Source organism: Bactrocera neohumeralis, chromosome 6, assembly GCF_024586455.1.
Source record: "Bactrocera neohumeralis isolate Rockhampton chromosome 6, APGP_CSIRO_Bneo_wtdbg2-racon-allhic-juicebox.fasta_v2, whole genome shotgun sequence".
NCBI lineage: Eukaryota > Metazoa > Arthropoda > Insecta > Diptera > Tephritidae > Bactrocera > Bactrocera neohumeralis.
Window position 1 is genome coordinate 51,739,952 of NC_065923.1, and position 19,125 is coordinate 51,759,076.

Genomic DNA, 19,125 nt, shown 5'->3' on the forward strand with positions numbered 1-19,125 from the left:
CATTAAAATATAAATGTGGAGGACCACAAACCATCGTCGATTGGGTTCTGGAAGTTCCAGGTAATAGTTAGTGGACATTTTTAATAATTTCAGAAAGCTATCGTCGTAAATTTTAATGATCAAGTGAATGAGTTGGACCCACTTTAGTGCCAGAAAATCCCCATTTCAATGAGTTATGCCTTGAACTCTGAGCTTTTTCTGATGTTTATGTACCTTCCATCAGACTGTCCTTTAAATAGAATATTTTAAATACCAGTGCGAGAATTATCAGTTAGGTTGCGCATGTTGAGCCTCCCAAAACTCCGAATAGTGCAAACCCATAGTGATGTGATTTAATATTAGATAATGCTCCCCATTGGTGGTTGTAAGATAAACGACGTGACTTAGTATGAAAATTCATTGGGAGTGTTTTCTTACGTGGCAGGTCCCAAACCCAGCGCACAACCTTTAGCTTGCTTTAAACGGATGTTTTTTGGCTCCCCAGAGAATACTTGGTCTAAGACCGGAAGCCGTGAGAGATATTCGCCACATTGACATAGCTCAGCGAATTAAGGGACAGCGACTACACTATAGCCGTGTAACCGATGTTTACGCCAATAAAGAAGAATACTTAGAGGATTATAATAAAATTATTTGGATCTTGCAGCAAAGAAATTTAATATTTAATCTAGGGAGAATACGAAATTTATTCCCGCTTTTACAGTAAGTTAGCTTCCAGTATTAGCTGTTACAGCATAAGTTCCTCCCTCTCCATTTTACGAATTTATTACAGTATTCCATTGAGTTATTGAAGTTCGGGATATTGATAAAAGGGCTTATCGTATAAATCTCAAAACTCTTAAGAAAATATATCCATATATATATATTTCTGAAATGACACTAAGTGCTAATTATCTTGAGCAGTGTTGGGTCGTTGTGAGGTTCAGCCCTCTCACTTTTTCTTTCTATTTACATTAGTAACCACATTTTTTAGTTCGTAAAAGACTCTGGAAACCTCATTTCCGATTATTTAGCATCAGCCCATGATTGTTGAGTCACAAACTATGACTTCAGGGCCTTTTTAGAAGAGTTAAACTTTTTATTTGAAGAATATGACGTTGTAATTTTGTCATCGGTGCGCATAGCTTTATGGAGCCTCAGACCAGAACCCCCTCGGCCTTCGAAGACAAACTGCTTGAGCTAGTTGTGCAGCCAATTGTGCAAGGGAGGCTTCGGAGACCCTAAACTAGCTAAACTCCTGGCCTTTATGTTATCAGAAACTTCTTAAAGAGCCTGGTTTTCCTTAACGAAATGAGTTTACAGGCTACTTATGATAACTTCACCACCAGTTACAGTAAAACTAGCCGGCTGTTTGTTAGTTTTAGCGCGTTTTCTTCACCAGTTTACTCGCTGTTGTCAGTACCGGTTGAATTTGCAATAACTACTGCATATTTATAGGCGCATTACAATCAACTTGATGCAAATTTTGCAGTCAGCAAATACTTTCTCATCAGTTGAGCAATTGTGCTCAGCGAATGCGCAAGAACGATGTGGCACATGCAAAAACAATTTTCATACATATGTATATTTACAGTTAAACGCATTCATTGCATAAATTCCACTCTTGCGCTTGTTAAAGTTATGCTACTATTCGGTAGCAGGAAAAGCGCAAATTTTCTTTTCTTTTCAATTATCTTCTGCTGCAGTGCGAACTGTGAAGAAATTTGAAGTACTCGTACTTCTGAGCTTTTAATCAGATTTGGTGTCTACAAAGTTTTAATTAACTACTCACAAATGAATACTTGGTTTACTTTACTTTTGAAAAGCAGTTGCGCGAATTTATTGAAATATAGAGAAAACTTTATGTATTAATGTTTATTACATATGAAAATATATTTTTATAACCTAACGAGAATGTCAAGAACATAAACATCAAAGTATCGGTGATGAAGCCGTTGAAGTTTTCATCCAATTTGAAGTTTTCACAAGTAGAAAAAATTATATTCGAATAATGATTCGAAACCAGAAGAGGTCGCAGTAAACTGTTAATAAGAAAAAGAACATGTGATAATTAAATAATCATTTAAAGCGATAAAAGCTCTGTGTTCAGTTAGCCCCAAAACTTTACTTTGATTTTTTAAGCTCGAGCTTCAATAATGATGAATATTATATAAGATTAATCTATAGATATTAAGAACCCTCTCACTTCTATTGGTACTTTAAGTTATCTGCGAAAATTATCATGAAAAAAAGTGATATTATCTGCTCGCCGAAGTGTTTTCTCAATAAGTCCATTGATTGATGTGATGTGTGAAAAATGGCGCCGTCTTGTTTAAACCAAATATCGTCGAGATCACGAGCTTCAATTTAACGATCAAATAATTGGTTGTTATGGCGCGATAACGGTCGCCATTGACGGCTGCGTCACCGGCATAATTTTTAAAGAAATATGAAATGATGATCCCACTGGCCCAGAAATCACACCAAACCGTTGCTTTTCTAGATGAAATGGCAGCTCTTGTATCTTTTCATATTGCTCTTTGTCCCAAACGCGGCAATTTTGCTTGTTTACATACCCTTTGAGCTCGAAATGGGTCTCAACGCTGAACAAAATTTGGCTCGAAAACGTCAGATCTTCTGCAAAAATTTTAAAATCGCAGAGAGTGAAACGATGTCGCTTAGGAAAGTTGAGAGGCTTTAGTTCTTGCTTATTTTATAAGCTTTCAATTTAAGTCGTTTTCTACGTCAGTCCGAGTTGCTGCGAATGAAAAAAGTATCTCTACTTGAATTACCCAAATATATTGTAAACCTCAAAATTAATAAACAAAATATTTATGTAATATATACAAAATTTTTCTCCGAATTTTTGGTTTATTGCAGGAAAATAAAAATTAAAATCTCTTCTGAATAATATAATATTTATTTTTAATCTCTTATAAATACCCACAGGCATTAGGAAAGGAATTTTTATTTCCTCGTAAAATGTTGAAGAGTATTTAGGTCATATATTTAAATACATACCACATACATATGTATATAATAGTATACATATATGAATATTAAAAATATCTGCGAGCTCGTGTCGCATTATCTTTACAAAAGCAACAATTCTAGCGAGTGTTGTAAATAAAAAGAAATTTCCTTAAATCTTTTTGTTCGCTTGCACTCGTTCGCGCCATTTGGCATTTGAGTTTCAAATGGTCGCAAAATAAAGTGCAATAATTTTTGCTGGAATCGCACTCATTTCTCTATAATCTCTGCCAGACAGTGGGCGTATTGCCACAAAGATGATTTTTAATTTCCTGGCCACCATGTGGAGACCACGAAGCCAATTATGTGGAACATTTCATAGCGCCGTTTTGTTGGCAAATCATCATATTTCTCTTCGGAAATGTGTGCGTGGTTGGCAATAATTGCTTTTAGTTTTTTAATTGAAACGGAAACGAGTTATAAGGCCAGTTGGAGAGCAAAATTATGTGCTCGTTTAATTGGAAAAATTTGGAAAATAACTGAATGGTTAGGATAGAAAGTCAACAAAAAAGTGAACATAACGTGATTTTGAAAATATAATAACGAGAGAAAGAGAAAGAGAATGGAAAAATATATCAAAGATCTGCAAAGGCTAAAAAACAGAAAAATACTAAAATAAGTTTTATAATACCAACAAGAAGGAGAGAAAGAGACCGCGTCCTCCGCTCAAAGTTTAACCAATCAGCACCGGCACTCTGAAAGCATTATTGCAACTTTATATCTTCGTAAAATAAATAATGACTTAAGGGTCAGTAGAGTAATCTTTTAAATTTTTTTTTTGTTTTTTGCATTTTCTGTTCCCTTATACCCTTAGAATTAATGTATAAACCCACTTTACCATTGGAAGGTTTCGAAAAAGGCCCAAAAATAATAATACCGCTCGACGTTCGGAGTGCACACCTCGAACTTTAAACGCGTTCTTCTCAAAACACACTTTTTTAAACTGGCGGACATGATTTCGGTCGAACTACTCAACCGATTTGGTTAATTTTTTTTAAATCTTCACAAAACGCCTGGCTTCATTTTTTATTTATCAACATTTTTTCATGATTCTGGTAGGGACGATAACCATTCACGTTGGGTTTTTGTGTTTCAGATGATCCAAACATGAGAAATCGTGACCGCCAGTGAAAAACGCATTTACCCAGCCATTTCTCCGACAGATGTCATCAAAAAATTCCGAAAAAATTTGTTTATACACCCCACGATATAACTCATGATATGTAAAAAAAGTTCTATTGTAGAATACAAATTTCTATGAAAAAAAATGTCAAAAAACAGCCCAGATTACCCTACTGACCCCTTAAAAGGTCCTCACTTTGACAAAAGACTATTTCTTGATGAATTTTCTGAAACATTTTACTGAAAGTTATATTATATTATTTTCGAATCCTACATCTACAGTTTTCCGTCATACTGAAATATAAACAAAAGAAGCACTCCGGACAATTAATTCTGTAATTTACTATTTAATTAAATTTGAACTAGACTACTGAAAAAATCCAAGTGTTTTTATGAGATTTGATGAAAATATTATATTTAATATATATTTATATTTAATTAATACACAAATCCAAAGAAAAATCGAAATACTTCCATCACTAGTTCTTTTGACTTTCAGCATTTACTACGCTCAAATGGAATTATATATGAATATAGCGCTAAATGCTAAAGATCCAGAGAAGCCGGATATGGAATGACAGTCAGTGAGGGATTATTAGGATTCTGCTTTTATTGGCTTAAGCTGTATAAATACTGAAAGCCAAAAGGACAATATACCCGGTAATGAAGTCCAGCTTAAAACCTGGCTGGTTGCAGGCTTAAAGCTCTTTTTTCAATTTAAGATTCACAATAACACTGCTTGACTTAAAAATTAAATAGCATGTCTGAAAATAAAATTTCGTTTAGCGGTGGTTTTGAAAATTCTTGGTTGTATAATTTTATTACCCGAATAATAGAAATATATGTCTGAGTCTGCTATATTCTAGCAAACTACTAAGATGCCACCGAAAATGTGTATTTTTCTAAAATCTCAAAAAAAAACTGAATTAAAATGTTAAGTACTAAAAGCCTCTAGAAGCTACTTATATACTTACGAAATGTACCATATATACATACATATTCTCCTCAAATCTGGCATACATGCAGCGCAAAAATTCATATTTCGAAAATGGCAACAACTACACTTGCACCCTAACGATTGTACAATGCACTTTCAATGCAGGCAAGGAACAAAAGCTGATAAGGGTGAGTTACCGTGGTGACCTTGCCTACCACCGCAGAAGGTTGCATACCTGCACGAACATTTCTTTCACCTTTTGTTGTTCCTTCAATTCTCATACACCTTACATTTATTTTTACAGAAATAGTTTACCATTGTCTTGGTTTAGTTATCGCTTCTCGGCCTTATGGCTAAGATCAAAGTGTAGTATCTGTTCTTATCAGCTTAACATCTGATAGATCCTCCATCGGAGGACAACAAATGTTAAACTGATTTTTGGAAATTGACGGAGTGTTTTAGGGGCTTGCTCCACCTCCATCACGGGTTGGCCCGGTATTGCAGTACCACCGGGAGTTCGGCCCAAATCAGTGAATAAATTAAAAATGTTTTGAAGACAGCATCAAGGTTAATTACTATCTAACGGGGCATCTCGACAGGATAGAATTTATAGAATACTAACTGTCAAACGTATTGCTATTTTGCCATTGCCAAATCTGTATGTGGGCATTTGCTATCATAATATAATGATTTGCGCAAAAGCGTAGGGTAGGTAGGTTCAAGCTGATGTAGCGCATGCTTTGGGCTCTTGAAAAATTTATTTTATCATTTGCGAAATGCCGTCGGGTAGGTAGTTAATGTAGCGCACGTTTTGAGCTCTTGAACTCCTGAAATTTTTTATGTGGAAAATAAAAAAAAGGTTAAAGATCCTTAAAAGATACTTATCCCCATAAGTAAAGAGCTCTTCAAAGATTGTTTAATTAGTCAAAGCGTGGTTGGTGTAGATTTTGACAGCTGTGTAGTTTTACTTCCTTGCTAAGTTCCTAACGATTTATCATATACAGGTAGTTTGTGTTTTATATAGCTAATCTTAGTCGAAGGGGAAGGTGTTAACGGAATTTTTAAAGATCATTTTTTTAATTATGATTCGATCACTCATAAATTTCGGCACACTTTTTGCTAAAAATAGCAGAATTAGAATCTAACAAAAAACCCATGGATTCCTGACGTCATCAAGGAAATGTTTTTTGTTTGCAATATGGTTCGACTCAGTAAACTCGATATTATTATATAAAATGATCGCACTTTAGTAGTCCCAGAATAGGCCTTTATACCTCATGTCTTTTAAAGTAAGTGTTGGTGGGGAGATTATCCTAACAAGACCTGGCACCTGCAAGCAAAATAGTTTCCTTAAACCTCATTATATTTTTGTGCAATTAATCCGTTTATAAGTCGAATACATATTCATAGATCTACATATATGTTCCATATTTGTACATATGTATCTTGTTTGTGTACACTTTTGTTATGAAGTCGAGAAGAAGAAAATTTTTTTGTCCCCAACCACCACGACCAAACAAACTCTTGTTAGCTTGCGAAACTTTTCACCGAAGTAGCGCTCTGTAAAAACTGATGAATAAAAGAAAGTATGCCAAGAAAGCGGTAAAACTTTTCACACACACTCATCTTGGCTTGCGGTAAAAATATTGAACATTTCACACAAAGTGCTTTTAAAACTAGAAGACTTCAACATTCCCTGGCGCTCACGAGCTGTACGAGTATGAGCCGAATGTGTAGCGGTATTATGTAAAGGTAAAGGTTATGTGCATGTGTATATGTGACCTGAAAATAAATTTTTAGTGTAGTTAAACTTTTCGCTGCATTCTTGAGTACTAATTGGGCTGTTCATAGTTACAAGCATCTTAATTCAATGTTCTTTAGTTGGGTTGAAAAAAATTGTTAAGCGAAGTGGAACAGTTACGATTCAAAAATTCTGATACGAGAAGGTAGTGGTAAATTTGTGTTCCTTTCTTTGTTAATCTAAGGGTGGGTACCTTGGAAGTGAGGAGGTTGGACTTCACATTAAAAAATTCGAAATCGTATCGGACCTAGAGAAGTCATTAGCTCTTTTCTCGGATTTAGAGAATGGCTTTACTTCTTCTTCAAGAAAACATGAAGCAATCAAGAAGTCAGTGCCTCCAAGTCACGCAAAAGACAGTCACAAAACTTAGAAAAAAAACTACAATTTCGGCCATAAATGGGAATTTTGTTTCATCATATATAAGCAGCGTTACCCTTAAGCTTTGTTCCATTTGCGATTTGCCTCTAAAATTAGTATTTACACAAGGCCTGAAGGACCTTAAATCACGTTTAATGTTTCCTACCCTATCTTGAAAGATCCTGCCGAAGTCTTATCCAATGGATCACTGTGTTGTTCACTTGTTTTATGCAGTCGTCGAGCGATGATTTCAGAACATAACACCGCATGGAACGATACACTCTATATTAAGTGTTAGTATTTACGTAATACATATAATAATAGTGCTATCTAGTATATATTTTAATGTCGTGAATATCTACTCAGTTGCATATTTAAATAAATATAATAATTCTACTCTTGTGCCGACTTTTGAGATTTTGTTTGGTTATAATATTCTCTTGCATGGAATCCCTTAAATTTTATACGAAAATGATCTGGAAACGATTTGAGACCCTAGTGAAAGAAAAATGAATCTCAATGAGGGGTTGCGGGGTACAAAAAAATTATTTTTTTATTATCTTATTAAATTCTATAACACCTCTAGAGTCCTAAATTTTGAAGTTGATCCGTATAATAGTTTCGGAGATACAGCCTTGAGAACTTTCATCGTCTTTGAACGCGTTTTTCTCGAAACTGTGTCACCGGAATGGGCGTCGCAAGGGCCGAGTTTAAAGATTTGTTTTTCAAAAATTTCAGAATTTCTCTGTTAATGGTGTATGTTAGTATCAATAAAAAATTCTAATAAAATATTTAATTTTTCATATAAGAAAAAAATTGTTGAAAAAATCTGTTTTTCCCCGAAGAAACCCATGTAACCACTGAAGCATTTTAATAATATATACTATATATGTATTAACCCGAACCGACATAAATGACTATATAATGTCCATAACTGTTCATTCAAATATTTAATCAATTCAATTTTCTATTAAATACCTAAAACCGGAATTTATGATTTTTAATATTTTATGAAAATAAAACTCTCAGAACCTCATCAAAACTTTAATTTTAGATAATCGGCGCAAACGTAACATATTTTGCTTTAGCAGTCTTCGATTGGCCACTCCTTCGCTTGCAAAGTTTGAGGTCAACAAATTTACATTGTAAAACAACAACAAAATTATGAAATCAAATTTAATATAAAAGAATCTGTGAGCTTCATGAAAGACTTATAAGCCCTTGAAATCTTACTTCCTTTTAGTTTTACCAGATACTAGATATATACCAGTGAGCTGTCTGTTGAAGTCATCAGGGCTAAGAGAAGAGCTTCTCTTTGTAGAAATTATTGCAACTAAAAGTGAAGATATGCATTGAGTGATGTATATAAGTATATTCAGTATGTATATAATATATGTATATATACATATTTGTAAATATAACAATTCAGTTACTTTGCAAGATAATTTTTTTTTTGTGACGGAATTGATTTGAATTCAATTTTTAAGCCTAATAAATATCTGTTATACGTTTATTTCCAATTAAACATATGTATATACATATGTATATAGTATATAAAGCACGTGCGAAAATAGTTGTTCATTTGCCTTCAAGGCCACTAAAAATGCGCGGAACCTGACAACAGTTACATTCATCGATATATGTATTTATACTGAAAGACATACGCTCAAACATATTCAGATAATACCGAGAGCATTTCAATACAATATTTTGCATCAACATCAATCTATTCTACTGAATAGATATTTTAGATAAAAATCTAGAAAGCATTTATACAAAGCCAGGCACACACTAAACCATTAGCTAATGGCTGAAAGATGTCATTAAAAAGCCTTCTGTGAAAGAAGTGATTTGATTTTGAGTAGCCTTTAAATTTGATCCTTTTTCTCTCCGCTTACCACACTCAGCCAGCATCTTCCAAACAGAAGTACTAGGTAGAGAGAAGGTCTGCGAAGTTCCATTGAATAACTGCGGTAGGACACGGCACAGAAAGCAACCATATACATGGACAGCCAGGCAGCTTTGCTTACCTTGTCGACACCACAAATCAATTCAAACGTAGTCAACAACTACAGAAAGGCTTTACGCTCACTGGCAAGTCAACTCCACTTGTCCATAATTTGGGATGTCGGTGACAGGAACATTTTCAGTAACGAAAAAGCGAGTTAGTTGGTAAAGCTTTATAAGCATTTTGAGTAAATGGCACAGAACAGATGGAACACAACAACAAGTTACAAGACAACAAAACAAATATGGTCGAAATATGACAGGTATGGAACAAAGGACCTGCTATCTAGGTTCAGAAATAGCATATACAAACTTACAGCTACTATCACGGTGCGCTGGCTTTTGGAGAGCTTGTGGTAAAAATCTGCCTGCCTTATAATAGTAGTTGACGCAGCTGCAAGCAAGAAGGCAATACGGAAACACAAAATTTTTGGAACCCGTCAGGTACCAAACCTTGAATGGTTGTCCACAAAAAGCATAACGGGCATAAGAAGTTTTAATGAGTACACCAAATGGTTCGAGCACAACATGAAACGGAATAGCAAGGCTATAAGGTACTACGACAATGCATCAAAATGGCGCATCCAGCGCTAATTGAGCCCCTGGAGGCGGCACTCCTACGTACCCACCTCGCAGCATCTAGCATCTTTAGAACAACTAGCAAACATTATCAGCAGCATTATCATGCTTGACATTTAAACCGACGTTAAATTCTTTTCTTGGAAACATCTCCGACATCTATAGTATTATGTAGACATATGAAGACACGAGATTAGATAAAGCTTAAGTCGTCAATTGGAAGCTTTCTCTGTCAATTAACCGTACTAGATTCATTCCGCTTCAACCTTGTTCCTTGTTATCCACACAATTCACAAACATACATGACTCGTGAGAAATGGAGTTCAGGAAACCGTCTCCCTAGAAAAGCATTGGAAATAATTTTTACACTTAACTTAATGTTACTCAAAGAATTTCGATAGAAAATGTCTAATGAACCCTGGAGATCCTGGAGAGAGAGATCATCAGTACACAAAAATGGTTAATCGAAACCGATCGATAACCTTAGTGTCTTCTAACGAGGAAAATACTCATTTACATTGGTTCAGCTAGATTAGAACATGCTTTGATATTTTTGTAGAATCAGATATACGGGCCAACTTCATATTTACCGTTATCCAAAATCAATTTATTGCAGAGAACATTTCTGATACTGCAATTTAATCATATTTGAAATGTACTTCAAGGAATACAAGTAGAAGTTTTGGAGCTTTGATCTAAGGTTTAAACAAAACTCTTGGTTTACTGTTATATACTTTCAATTTTTGCGCCAAAAACACCTAAAGTTAAAATATTTCATCACAAAATTCTGCGAAATATATTCAATGAGCTTACTTATGCACACTCGCGAGCAAACACTTCTGCTCGCGAGCACTCACGACTGCTTTCATCCACTCATGCAATATATTAAGCTTATATTTGGCGAAAAATAACCAAAATTAAGGAGAGAAGATGCAATGCCCGACCCACAATCCCACGCATACACAAACACAAACGGGTTTGGAAGCGAGCGTGGGCTAAAAGCGTGCGTGATGGCATGCGTGCATTTATTAATGTGTGAGTGACAATGCAAAGAAATGTGAAGCGATCACGCCTGTCAGCTTTTCGCATCAATAGCCACAGAATATATACAAAAAACAAAAGTCTCGCCCACTCACACACATCCATCAAAAATCGAAAGAGAATTTATGCTGCACACTGATACGAGCACATATCTGCATACATGTACAGAATAACGGCATTTTTGAAAGTCAAGCCAACCAGTTGCTTGCCAATCGTGCACCAATTCCCTTTGTTCCACCGTTTACAGGTAACGGAATTTGCATTCGACGCACACATTCAAGGTTTTCGCGTACGAGGGTGTGATCAAAAGTAGTGAACCTGAGTTACAGATAACGCTTTTAGATATTTTGGAGCAAATGGTGAAAATACTTTACAAAAATATATCCGGAATTATTGAGGAGATTATACCTTAGCTAAAAAATTACTAAAGTTTACTTTAAAACAATTCTAGCATACAAATTTCATATTGATCACATAAACTGTCATGTAAAATAAGAGAAAAATTAAATTAAGAGCAGTAGTTTGAATTTTCGACTACTTACTCATATTATTTCTAATCGATATTTTAGTAAGTGAGGCTCTGGAGGAAAATTATGAATATGGAGAGTTCTGGAAATTATCGATAAGCTAGTATAAATTTTTTTTGAAATAATCAATTTTTATGTCGTCGATTTTAATCGATTTTACTCCACATACAGAGATTTCCGATAATTTATCGATGTCAACATTTATCGATTTATATTGATATAAATAAATATGGTATCGTGAACGTATCGTATAATCGATTTAATTGTGATCGATGTTAAACTTACTATTTTTAAGAGCTTCAATTGTGTTGAGATAGAGACGAGTTCAAGAAATAATATTATGCATTCATAAATGGTAAACAATAGCATTGTTTAAATAATCGTTTTAATAGGCATCGATATACAGTTTATTATTTTATATTTTTAAGTTTCCGATAACATGTAGGATGTTCAATAAATAATTTAATTTTCTATAAATAATTATTTCATTATAAAATTATCGATATAAAAGTTATCGAAAAATAGTTTATATTTACTTTTTAAAGATTTCGATATATTTGTATAGACAAATTCAATAAATAATATCGTTATCGACATACAAAGGTTTTAATATTTATCGATAAATAATTCGTTTATCCATCGCTAATAGATCATGAGTAGTATCTACAATAAATGAACTCCCTTCCAAGTCAATGTAATTTTCCATGCACCCTTACACTGTTCTTGTTTGATTCTCAACTGCGCTTTTGAACTATTATCTCCCTTTACAGGAAGCATATTCACGATATCATTTAGCGCAAAGGAAGCACTTCACAAACACACACATAAACGCTTCATTATTGAGCATTTGAAATTTGCAGGCATTTTTACCTTTTTTGGCGCACTCGGTGTATTTTGCTCAGCTTTGTCACTTTACAATTCGCAACCGACTTTCCATCAACACTTATTTATGCATGCCTGTATATACATATGTATGCATGTATGCAAAATTTAACGCTACTCACACACACACGTGCAAAGTGTCTTGTGAATGAGCATTGTTTTGAAGTGTTGCACTTCAAGTGGTTGACGGCGATAACTGTGACGATTCTTAGAACCCCTAGTGGTCCACACACCCACACTAATACGTCCATATTAATCCACGCTCATTGCCACACACTCAAATTTCCATACGCACGCATACACCCACGCATATGCCGGAGCTTAAGCTGGAAATTTATGCTTTCATCTATGCTTGCATTACGCTCTCGAGTGTGTTTCACGTTTGGTAATTGAACTGAAGTGCGTGGCAGAGAAATTCCTTAGCTGAGATACAAAGACGGAGTGGGCACTGTTGCACTGAATGCGCAAAAAGTGCGACTTTGTAATTCGATGGCAAAATGCGTGTATGTGTGTGGGCGTATGTGTGTTACATAGTGTGATTGTTGTTTTTGTTTTACAGCAGTTATGGTTCTCGAGTGTGCTTTCTCTTTAATCACTTTGTCCTGTTTTGCTTTTCCTTTTCAAACTCTAATAAATTCACTCGCTGTGTTGACATGGCGTATACGCAACATTTTTTGGCTATATCTGCCCTGTGAAACTTTGCTTCGCATTTGCAAAGTTGTTTTCCATACTAAAAATTGACAAAGTTTCAGTTTAAATTCCTAAATATATATTTTTATATTTTTTTTTTTATATTTGAAGCTTTCACTATAAAGTTGTTCAAAGCTCTGTAATGGAAGGTACTGAGTTCAACAGAAGTGGCAATAAGCAAAATGGTTTTGCAACTTTCATATTTGGTCATATTCATCATTTATCCTTTCAACTATCCAAAAAATTAATAATGTCAAAACTTCACCGTATTCAGTATTCATCTTTAAATTTGTGATTTATCATTCATTCAAGGTCGTGTTAGCTTTAGAAGGGTATGGCTCCATTTTAATTGCAAACTTATTCGTGTTTTACTACCATTTTCTATCAAAAGCAAACTGATCGCCAATATAACTAAGAGGAAAAAGTTTTTCTGGTGAAAACTCTAAATGAATGAAAGCTCTAAGCTCAAGAGAAGTTTTACTTATAATTGCACACACATCCGTAGTTTACCACTTCCATTTTCTAACGTCGATATTACAAAAAGAATTAAGCTCGTGGCGGAAGAAAGCTCAACATTTTTCGAGTGAAAGCTCTGAATTCCAGAGAAATGTACCTACTTGTCAATAACTTTTAAGCTTCAAACACACCTCAGACTACAATATCACCACTGATAAATAAAGCGTATTTTTAGAGTATTTCGCCTCGGCTTCAGGTATACTGGAATAAATCTTCTTAGGCTGAATTTTGTAAAAGCTTCAAATTGTTTTTCTTTAGAAGGTTTTTACTGAAAAAAATATTACTTTAGAACTGGCGTCTTTTGGGAAAATAAAACACTTGTTCGCTAAGCATTCTTAGGGGTTTGATCCATTCATAGAATAAAGTTGCCACCAACCTAGGAAGAAAAAATAATTAAAATATTTGTGAAAAGCTAGAAGAAGTCTTCTCTAATTGAAAAAAAAATTGTGAAATGAAGTTGCCATCTATGGGAAAATCAAATCTGATCCTCTTATTGCGGAATGTATGACAAATGAGTATATGTTAAAACAAGATAATTGCCACATTTCGCAAATAAATGTAGTTTTAAGGGAAACAGAGGATTAAAAATCTCCTCCGGATCTGAGAAAAATATGTGCAAACTATAAGGCCTTTAAAAGCTTTCCAGTTTGCATATAGTACTATTCTAATTAAGACAAAATTACAAAAATAGAGTTGCCAACTATCAAAAAAATAAATCTGAGCCAAATATTTTCAAGCATTTGCTTCAAATTTAAGAAGTTTAAAGAGCTGCAGAAAAATATAATGGGGAAATCTTTAATTTAGACAACGTAAAACGTTAAGAAAGCATTTCGGTAAGTTTTAATGCAAATACATTTTGAAACAGAGTTGCCACCTATTTAAATTAAATAATAATTAAATAAGTCTCATACAAATCTCACGCAAGCATACGATTTATATTATAGCATTAGCAGTATTTTCGCATATTGCACAGCTTTCACTTTTACCAGAAAGCTTTCACGCTTTCTGAAGCTTTCGCCCTCGAATGAAAGCTCATCGAAAGCTTCATATTAGAATGGACCAACGAGTGCATTTACAAAAACAAACCAACTTTTACACAATTTTTTCCACAAAAGCTCAACACATAAACACTTTCTGCTAATCCCTTAACAAATACCATAAACCTGCTACTGAATCACTTTTGCGCGTGACATTGAAAAGAAGCGTAAATTTAAAAACTCAGCACTAGAGACAATTAATGTGTGTGTGTACGCGCTCATAAGTGCCGCGCTGCAGGTCAACAACAGATTTACGAGATAATTTAGCACACACAGTCATAGGCACGCATATAGACAAACAATGCTAGTGTTAGTGGCGACGGCGGAAGCAGCATGACAAACCAGCCTCCAGGCCCATAAAGTGCACGCCAGTCAAGGCAACAACAACAAGTAAGCTTAGAAAATGACTTGCAACAACAAACCAGGCAAACAATCATCAAATCAGGCAGCGAAGCAAATGGGTCACCGTGGCCTTAGAGGCGCTCGCTCGCTACAAACTATGCCTCAGCGTGTGGCTGTGCCGCTTTGGCGAATGTCAAGTTCAAATGTGTGGCAGATCCTAAATGAGTGGCAAAATGCAAACACAATGGAGGTAGAAAAGAGAGAGCAGCGCGACACGCCTACTCGGTCGGTTTTTCATAATTTGCAAATGAAGGCACGAGGCTTACATACAAGTAGTTATTAACTTGTATATAAAGGAAGGGTCTTACCAAAGTTCGATTCCTTGAAATAGATTTGGTTCATTGAAGAAGTTGTTGTCGAGAATACGAAAATCTTATGGAAGTTTTTCTTGATATTTAGACGGTCCGGTAGAGTGCCGATATCGAAACTTTTGCGAATGGTGCTCAGACTTAGATACGAACTCTCTTACGAGGTTTGAGGTTATATTTGTTATGTTTGCTGAGAGCCAGAGCTATCTATTATCTAGATTGTAGATCTTGCGGATGCCAACTGTCGAAGTAGTCTGGTAAATGGCGAAATAGGATTGTGCTTTCTTCTGGACTGGACTTTCGTGAGACTAAGGCTAACGAGCTGAAAATGCAAGCAATTCCTTTGGTATAGTTTTGATGAGCTCAAAACGCCGATATATGAGAGAGCTACCCATCTTCAGCAGTTCCTTTGCTTTCTCAAAGCACTTTTTCAAGTGAGATTTCTGGTCAGCTTTAATACGCAAGCTAACACCGGACTGATTTACGTGAAATATATTTGACTCTGAGAACTTTGCTAGATGCTGGCCGAACTTCTGTTTCCATTTAGCAGGTTGAAGCGTCTTAGAAATGCTAATGATTTTTTGAGAAACATTTTCCTGGAAGAAATACCCTCGAAGGTTCAAAGTGAGATGCGCGATGGCAAATTTAAAAACTTTGTAATGTAGTTCGGAAACGGGACCGAAGTGAGCCATTTTATCAAGTTAAAGAATAAATCCTTGCTGAAATATTATAGGTTGACTCTACTGGATAAATACAGTTACTCTCTTAAACTATTGCACCGTTGCTCTATTTCGACTTAATATGGCAGTCTCTGCTGGAATCGCAAACAAATAACATTTTTTGACAGTTTTTTAGTGAATTTTCATTGGTAGCCTCGGCAGTTCACACTCGTCTTTTGTCTCAGCAGTAGTTCATAACGGTATGTCAAGCGTACAAGGCAGTGGTCGTTCCCACTTTTGGCACACATGTTGGGCTTTAAATTAGCCACACAAACGCACACACATCCATGTATAGGCGCACCAATACCCCACACTGCGTAGAGGCTTCGCAGTAGCCTGAGTTAGCGCCTGAAACTATGCCACTATGAAAGCAAGGTTATGGCGGCTCAAAAGAAAACTGTCAACAAACTGTTGAGTCAGCTCAGCCGACACACATTAATACTCGAGCTTATTATACCTTCTTAGGCAGAATGTGCATAATGTCAGCGGAAGTGGGCGCCTTAATGTAGGCTACCATTTGGCCTTTTTGTTTATGTGCAACGGGGAGCAAGCAATCCTGCCTACCAGGCACTTGGTAATAATGGAACTAAGCCCATAGACAATAAATATATGCATCTGAAAAGTAAATAAAAACACAACAACAACGATCACAACAAAATAAAGGTTAGCGCATAGGAGCTGCTCTTTGCCTTAAGCTGCCTATCAACAGCATTGTCTGCGGCCTTTGCGCGCCAATAAGTATGCTATGCCGAAATAAAACCGGCGGCTTGCCAAGTCCTGTTAGACTTGCAATTTTATTGTACCAGTTGTATTTGTTATTGCTTGTTTTGTTGCAACGCTGTGCTGGCACAACCCGGCATTGCACGCTCGCGTACAATTCTCGTTGATTTCGTAGCTCTGGTACCGGCCATGTCAGGCCCCTTGCACACATTTCATTTAACTGTTGCCAAATTATTTTGTGATTGCATATTTTCGGGCGATTGCGCCATAACAAGTTGTAGTGCTGCATTTTCAAGGTGAGGCAGGCGGGCAAGCGCACGGCACTGCCGTACATTGTGGCACAATGACGTCATCGTGCCGGCGACCATGGCAGTTAAGCGACGAGCGACGAGCGCACACAACACGAGCAATTTCAATAAATTCAAGTGACATTCATGTGGCAATCACATAAAGTGTGCATACTTTTTGGCGCTGCCGGGTATATGTGTTTTGACATAAAATACATTGTTTTCCTATTTTCTTAACAGGAAATTTACAAAACTCAAACAGTGCAAATAGCGCTTTGATTTATACTCGCCTCATGAGTGACCTGTGTGCCTCTTCGGCTGTTTAACCTTTGATTTCCGCGCCATTGGCGCCAATATGTAGGCCTCTAAGTTTAAGTGTCCGTCATTTGTTAGGAAAAATTTGAAAATAGAAAATAAAAACAAGCACAAAATATGTGTCACAGCTTTGACGCCGCAAAAATTGTGGACGCAGCTCGAAACACAATCGTAAATACTAAACATTTGCATACATTTTGGCGCATAACATTTATGTTAGGATAACCGGGTTGACAGAGGATAATGAGAGTGGAAAGAAGGTCTATTAAAATATCTATGTACATTCTCAGTTCCGTTAATTTTATCCTTCTTCTTCTTTATTGGCGTAGACAACGCGTACGCGCTTATAGCCGAGTTTACAACAGCGCGCCAATCGTTCTTTCTTTTAGTTGTTTATCCCGTCCTTCCGAATACTTCACTAAACTCAATGTGGAGATGGATTGCAGAGCGCAAAATCCCAAAATGTGATGAATATCCGAACCTCTCATACAGTCAAGGCTTACTTTTTTAGAGACTATAGTGTTTCGAACATTAAATAAATCAGAACCCAGTTTTAATTTTTTTGGAAACTTAGGCATTGGAATTAACAGAAAACTTTTCTTTTACTACCACGCCATTCACAAATTGTAGTTGTTTGAGCCTGTTTTTATGTATGTCTACAAGCTTCCATGGAATTATGTGTCAGCCTCAATATTTGGTTCGGACTTGGCAATTACCTTCGAAAACGTTCTAAAATGCATCCAGTCGCTTCTGTGACATGGCTACAGAAACTCCGAATACCCATCTCCTCGATTGCTTGGTGCTCTATAGAAAAACTGTTGGAGTTAGGGAGCAGGGAACACATTGTCTTTGGGACCCGAAGCCAACGGTTACATTTATGAGATAGATGACTAGATGCCTGTGAATACAGAAGGGTACAATAGAACACCTGTCGCATACTATCTTCCGAACTATCCATGAAATAATTGTAAACATAACCCTCTTTATATCAAGGCCATGTTGTTAGATTCTTGAAAATTATCATGAAAGCAAAAAATACATGTTTCAAACACTGAAGTACTCTGAATCAAAGGTGGCTTGCAAGTTGTTTCTATCGCAGTGTTCGTTATGGCACACATCAGTGAAGAATTGTCTTGGCCAATTGATGGTTTTTAGAACTCAAGCTACTTAAACGTTCTAGTACCTAGAACGAGCCCGGTTTTTCATTGCTCAAAACTTCCTCTATGAAATATGATATAACAAAAACAACAATGTCAATGGCACTTTTGACTGTTTAATTTCTGGCAGCCACGCATATACATACATATGTAAACAAAAAACATTAAATTTTGTAAAATAAGTAAATTCTTTCTCCAAGCATTTCTCTTCACAACACTTTTGCTGTTGTTATTTCAAATTAAATCAATAATTTATTTCTTTTCGATTAAAAATTTTTAAGTTGAATAAGAATTGCAAAATAATAAATTTTAATTATTTTTCTTCGAATTTATTTTCTTTCTTGCAGTTCGTCGTTCGTCTGCACTGAGAAATACATTTTGGACACAACAAATTATTTAGCAATTGCAACGTGATTGGTTGGTGGACAATAATTAAATGAGGCAACATGGGAAATGGCATGAACAAGGTGAGTCTGAGCTGTGATTAAAACTTTTAATTGCTTCAATTGTGCGAGTGATTAGACTGACTGGGTGTTTTCTTGCACATTTTTTTGTTGTACTGTTTAAAAATCTGAAACTTAACTGTTAGTCACTGCGGACGGACTTTGCAGGTTTGTTGAGTTGTCCAATATACGTTTTTTTGTGGCTTCAGCGCCATCTGTCAAATGCATTCAAAAATTATAAAGAACGTACGTTCTTAGAAACTCAACAT

At 35.7% G+C, this 19,125-nt stretch overlaps 1 protein-coding gene and 1 non-coding gene across 3 annotated transcripts in view; both read left to right on the plus strand.

Annotated features, from left to right (window-relative positions):
* Nucleotides 1-19,125, plus strand: part of LOC126762690 (dual specificity protein phosphatase 15) — a 105,967-nt gene that overhangs the window by 83,111 nt on the left and 3,731 nt on the right. For both annotated transcript variants that reach the window (XM_050479626.1, XM_050479623.1), the window contains exon 3: nucleotides 18,761-18,880. In XM_050479626.1, the coding sequence (XP_050335583.1) occupies nucleotides 18,860-18,880 (21 nt within the window). In that variant the 5' untranslated portion in view covers nucleotides 18,761-18,859. The remainder of the gene's footprint in view (nucleotides 1-18,760; nucleotides 18,881-19,125) is intronic.
* LOC126763813 (U2 spliceosomal RNA) lies at nucleotides 5,402-5,599 on the plus strand. The gene has a single exon (XR_007667678.1). It is a non-coding gene; the product is annotated as a U2 spliceosomal RNA (small nuclear RNA).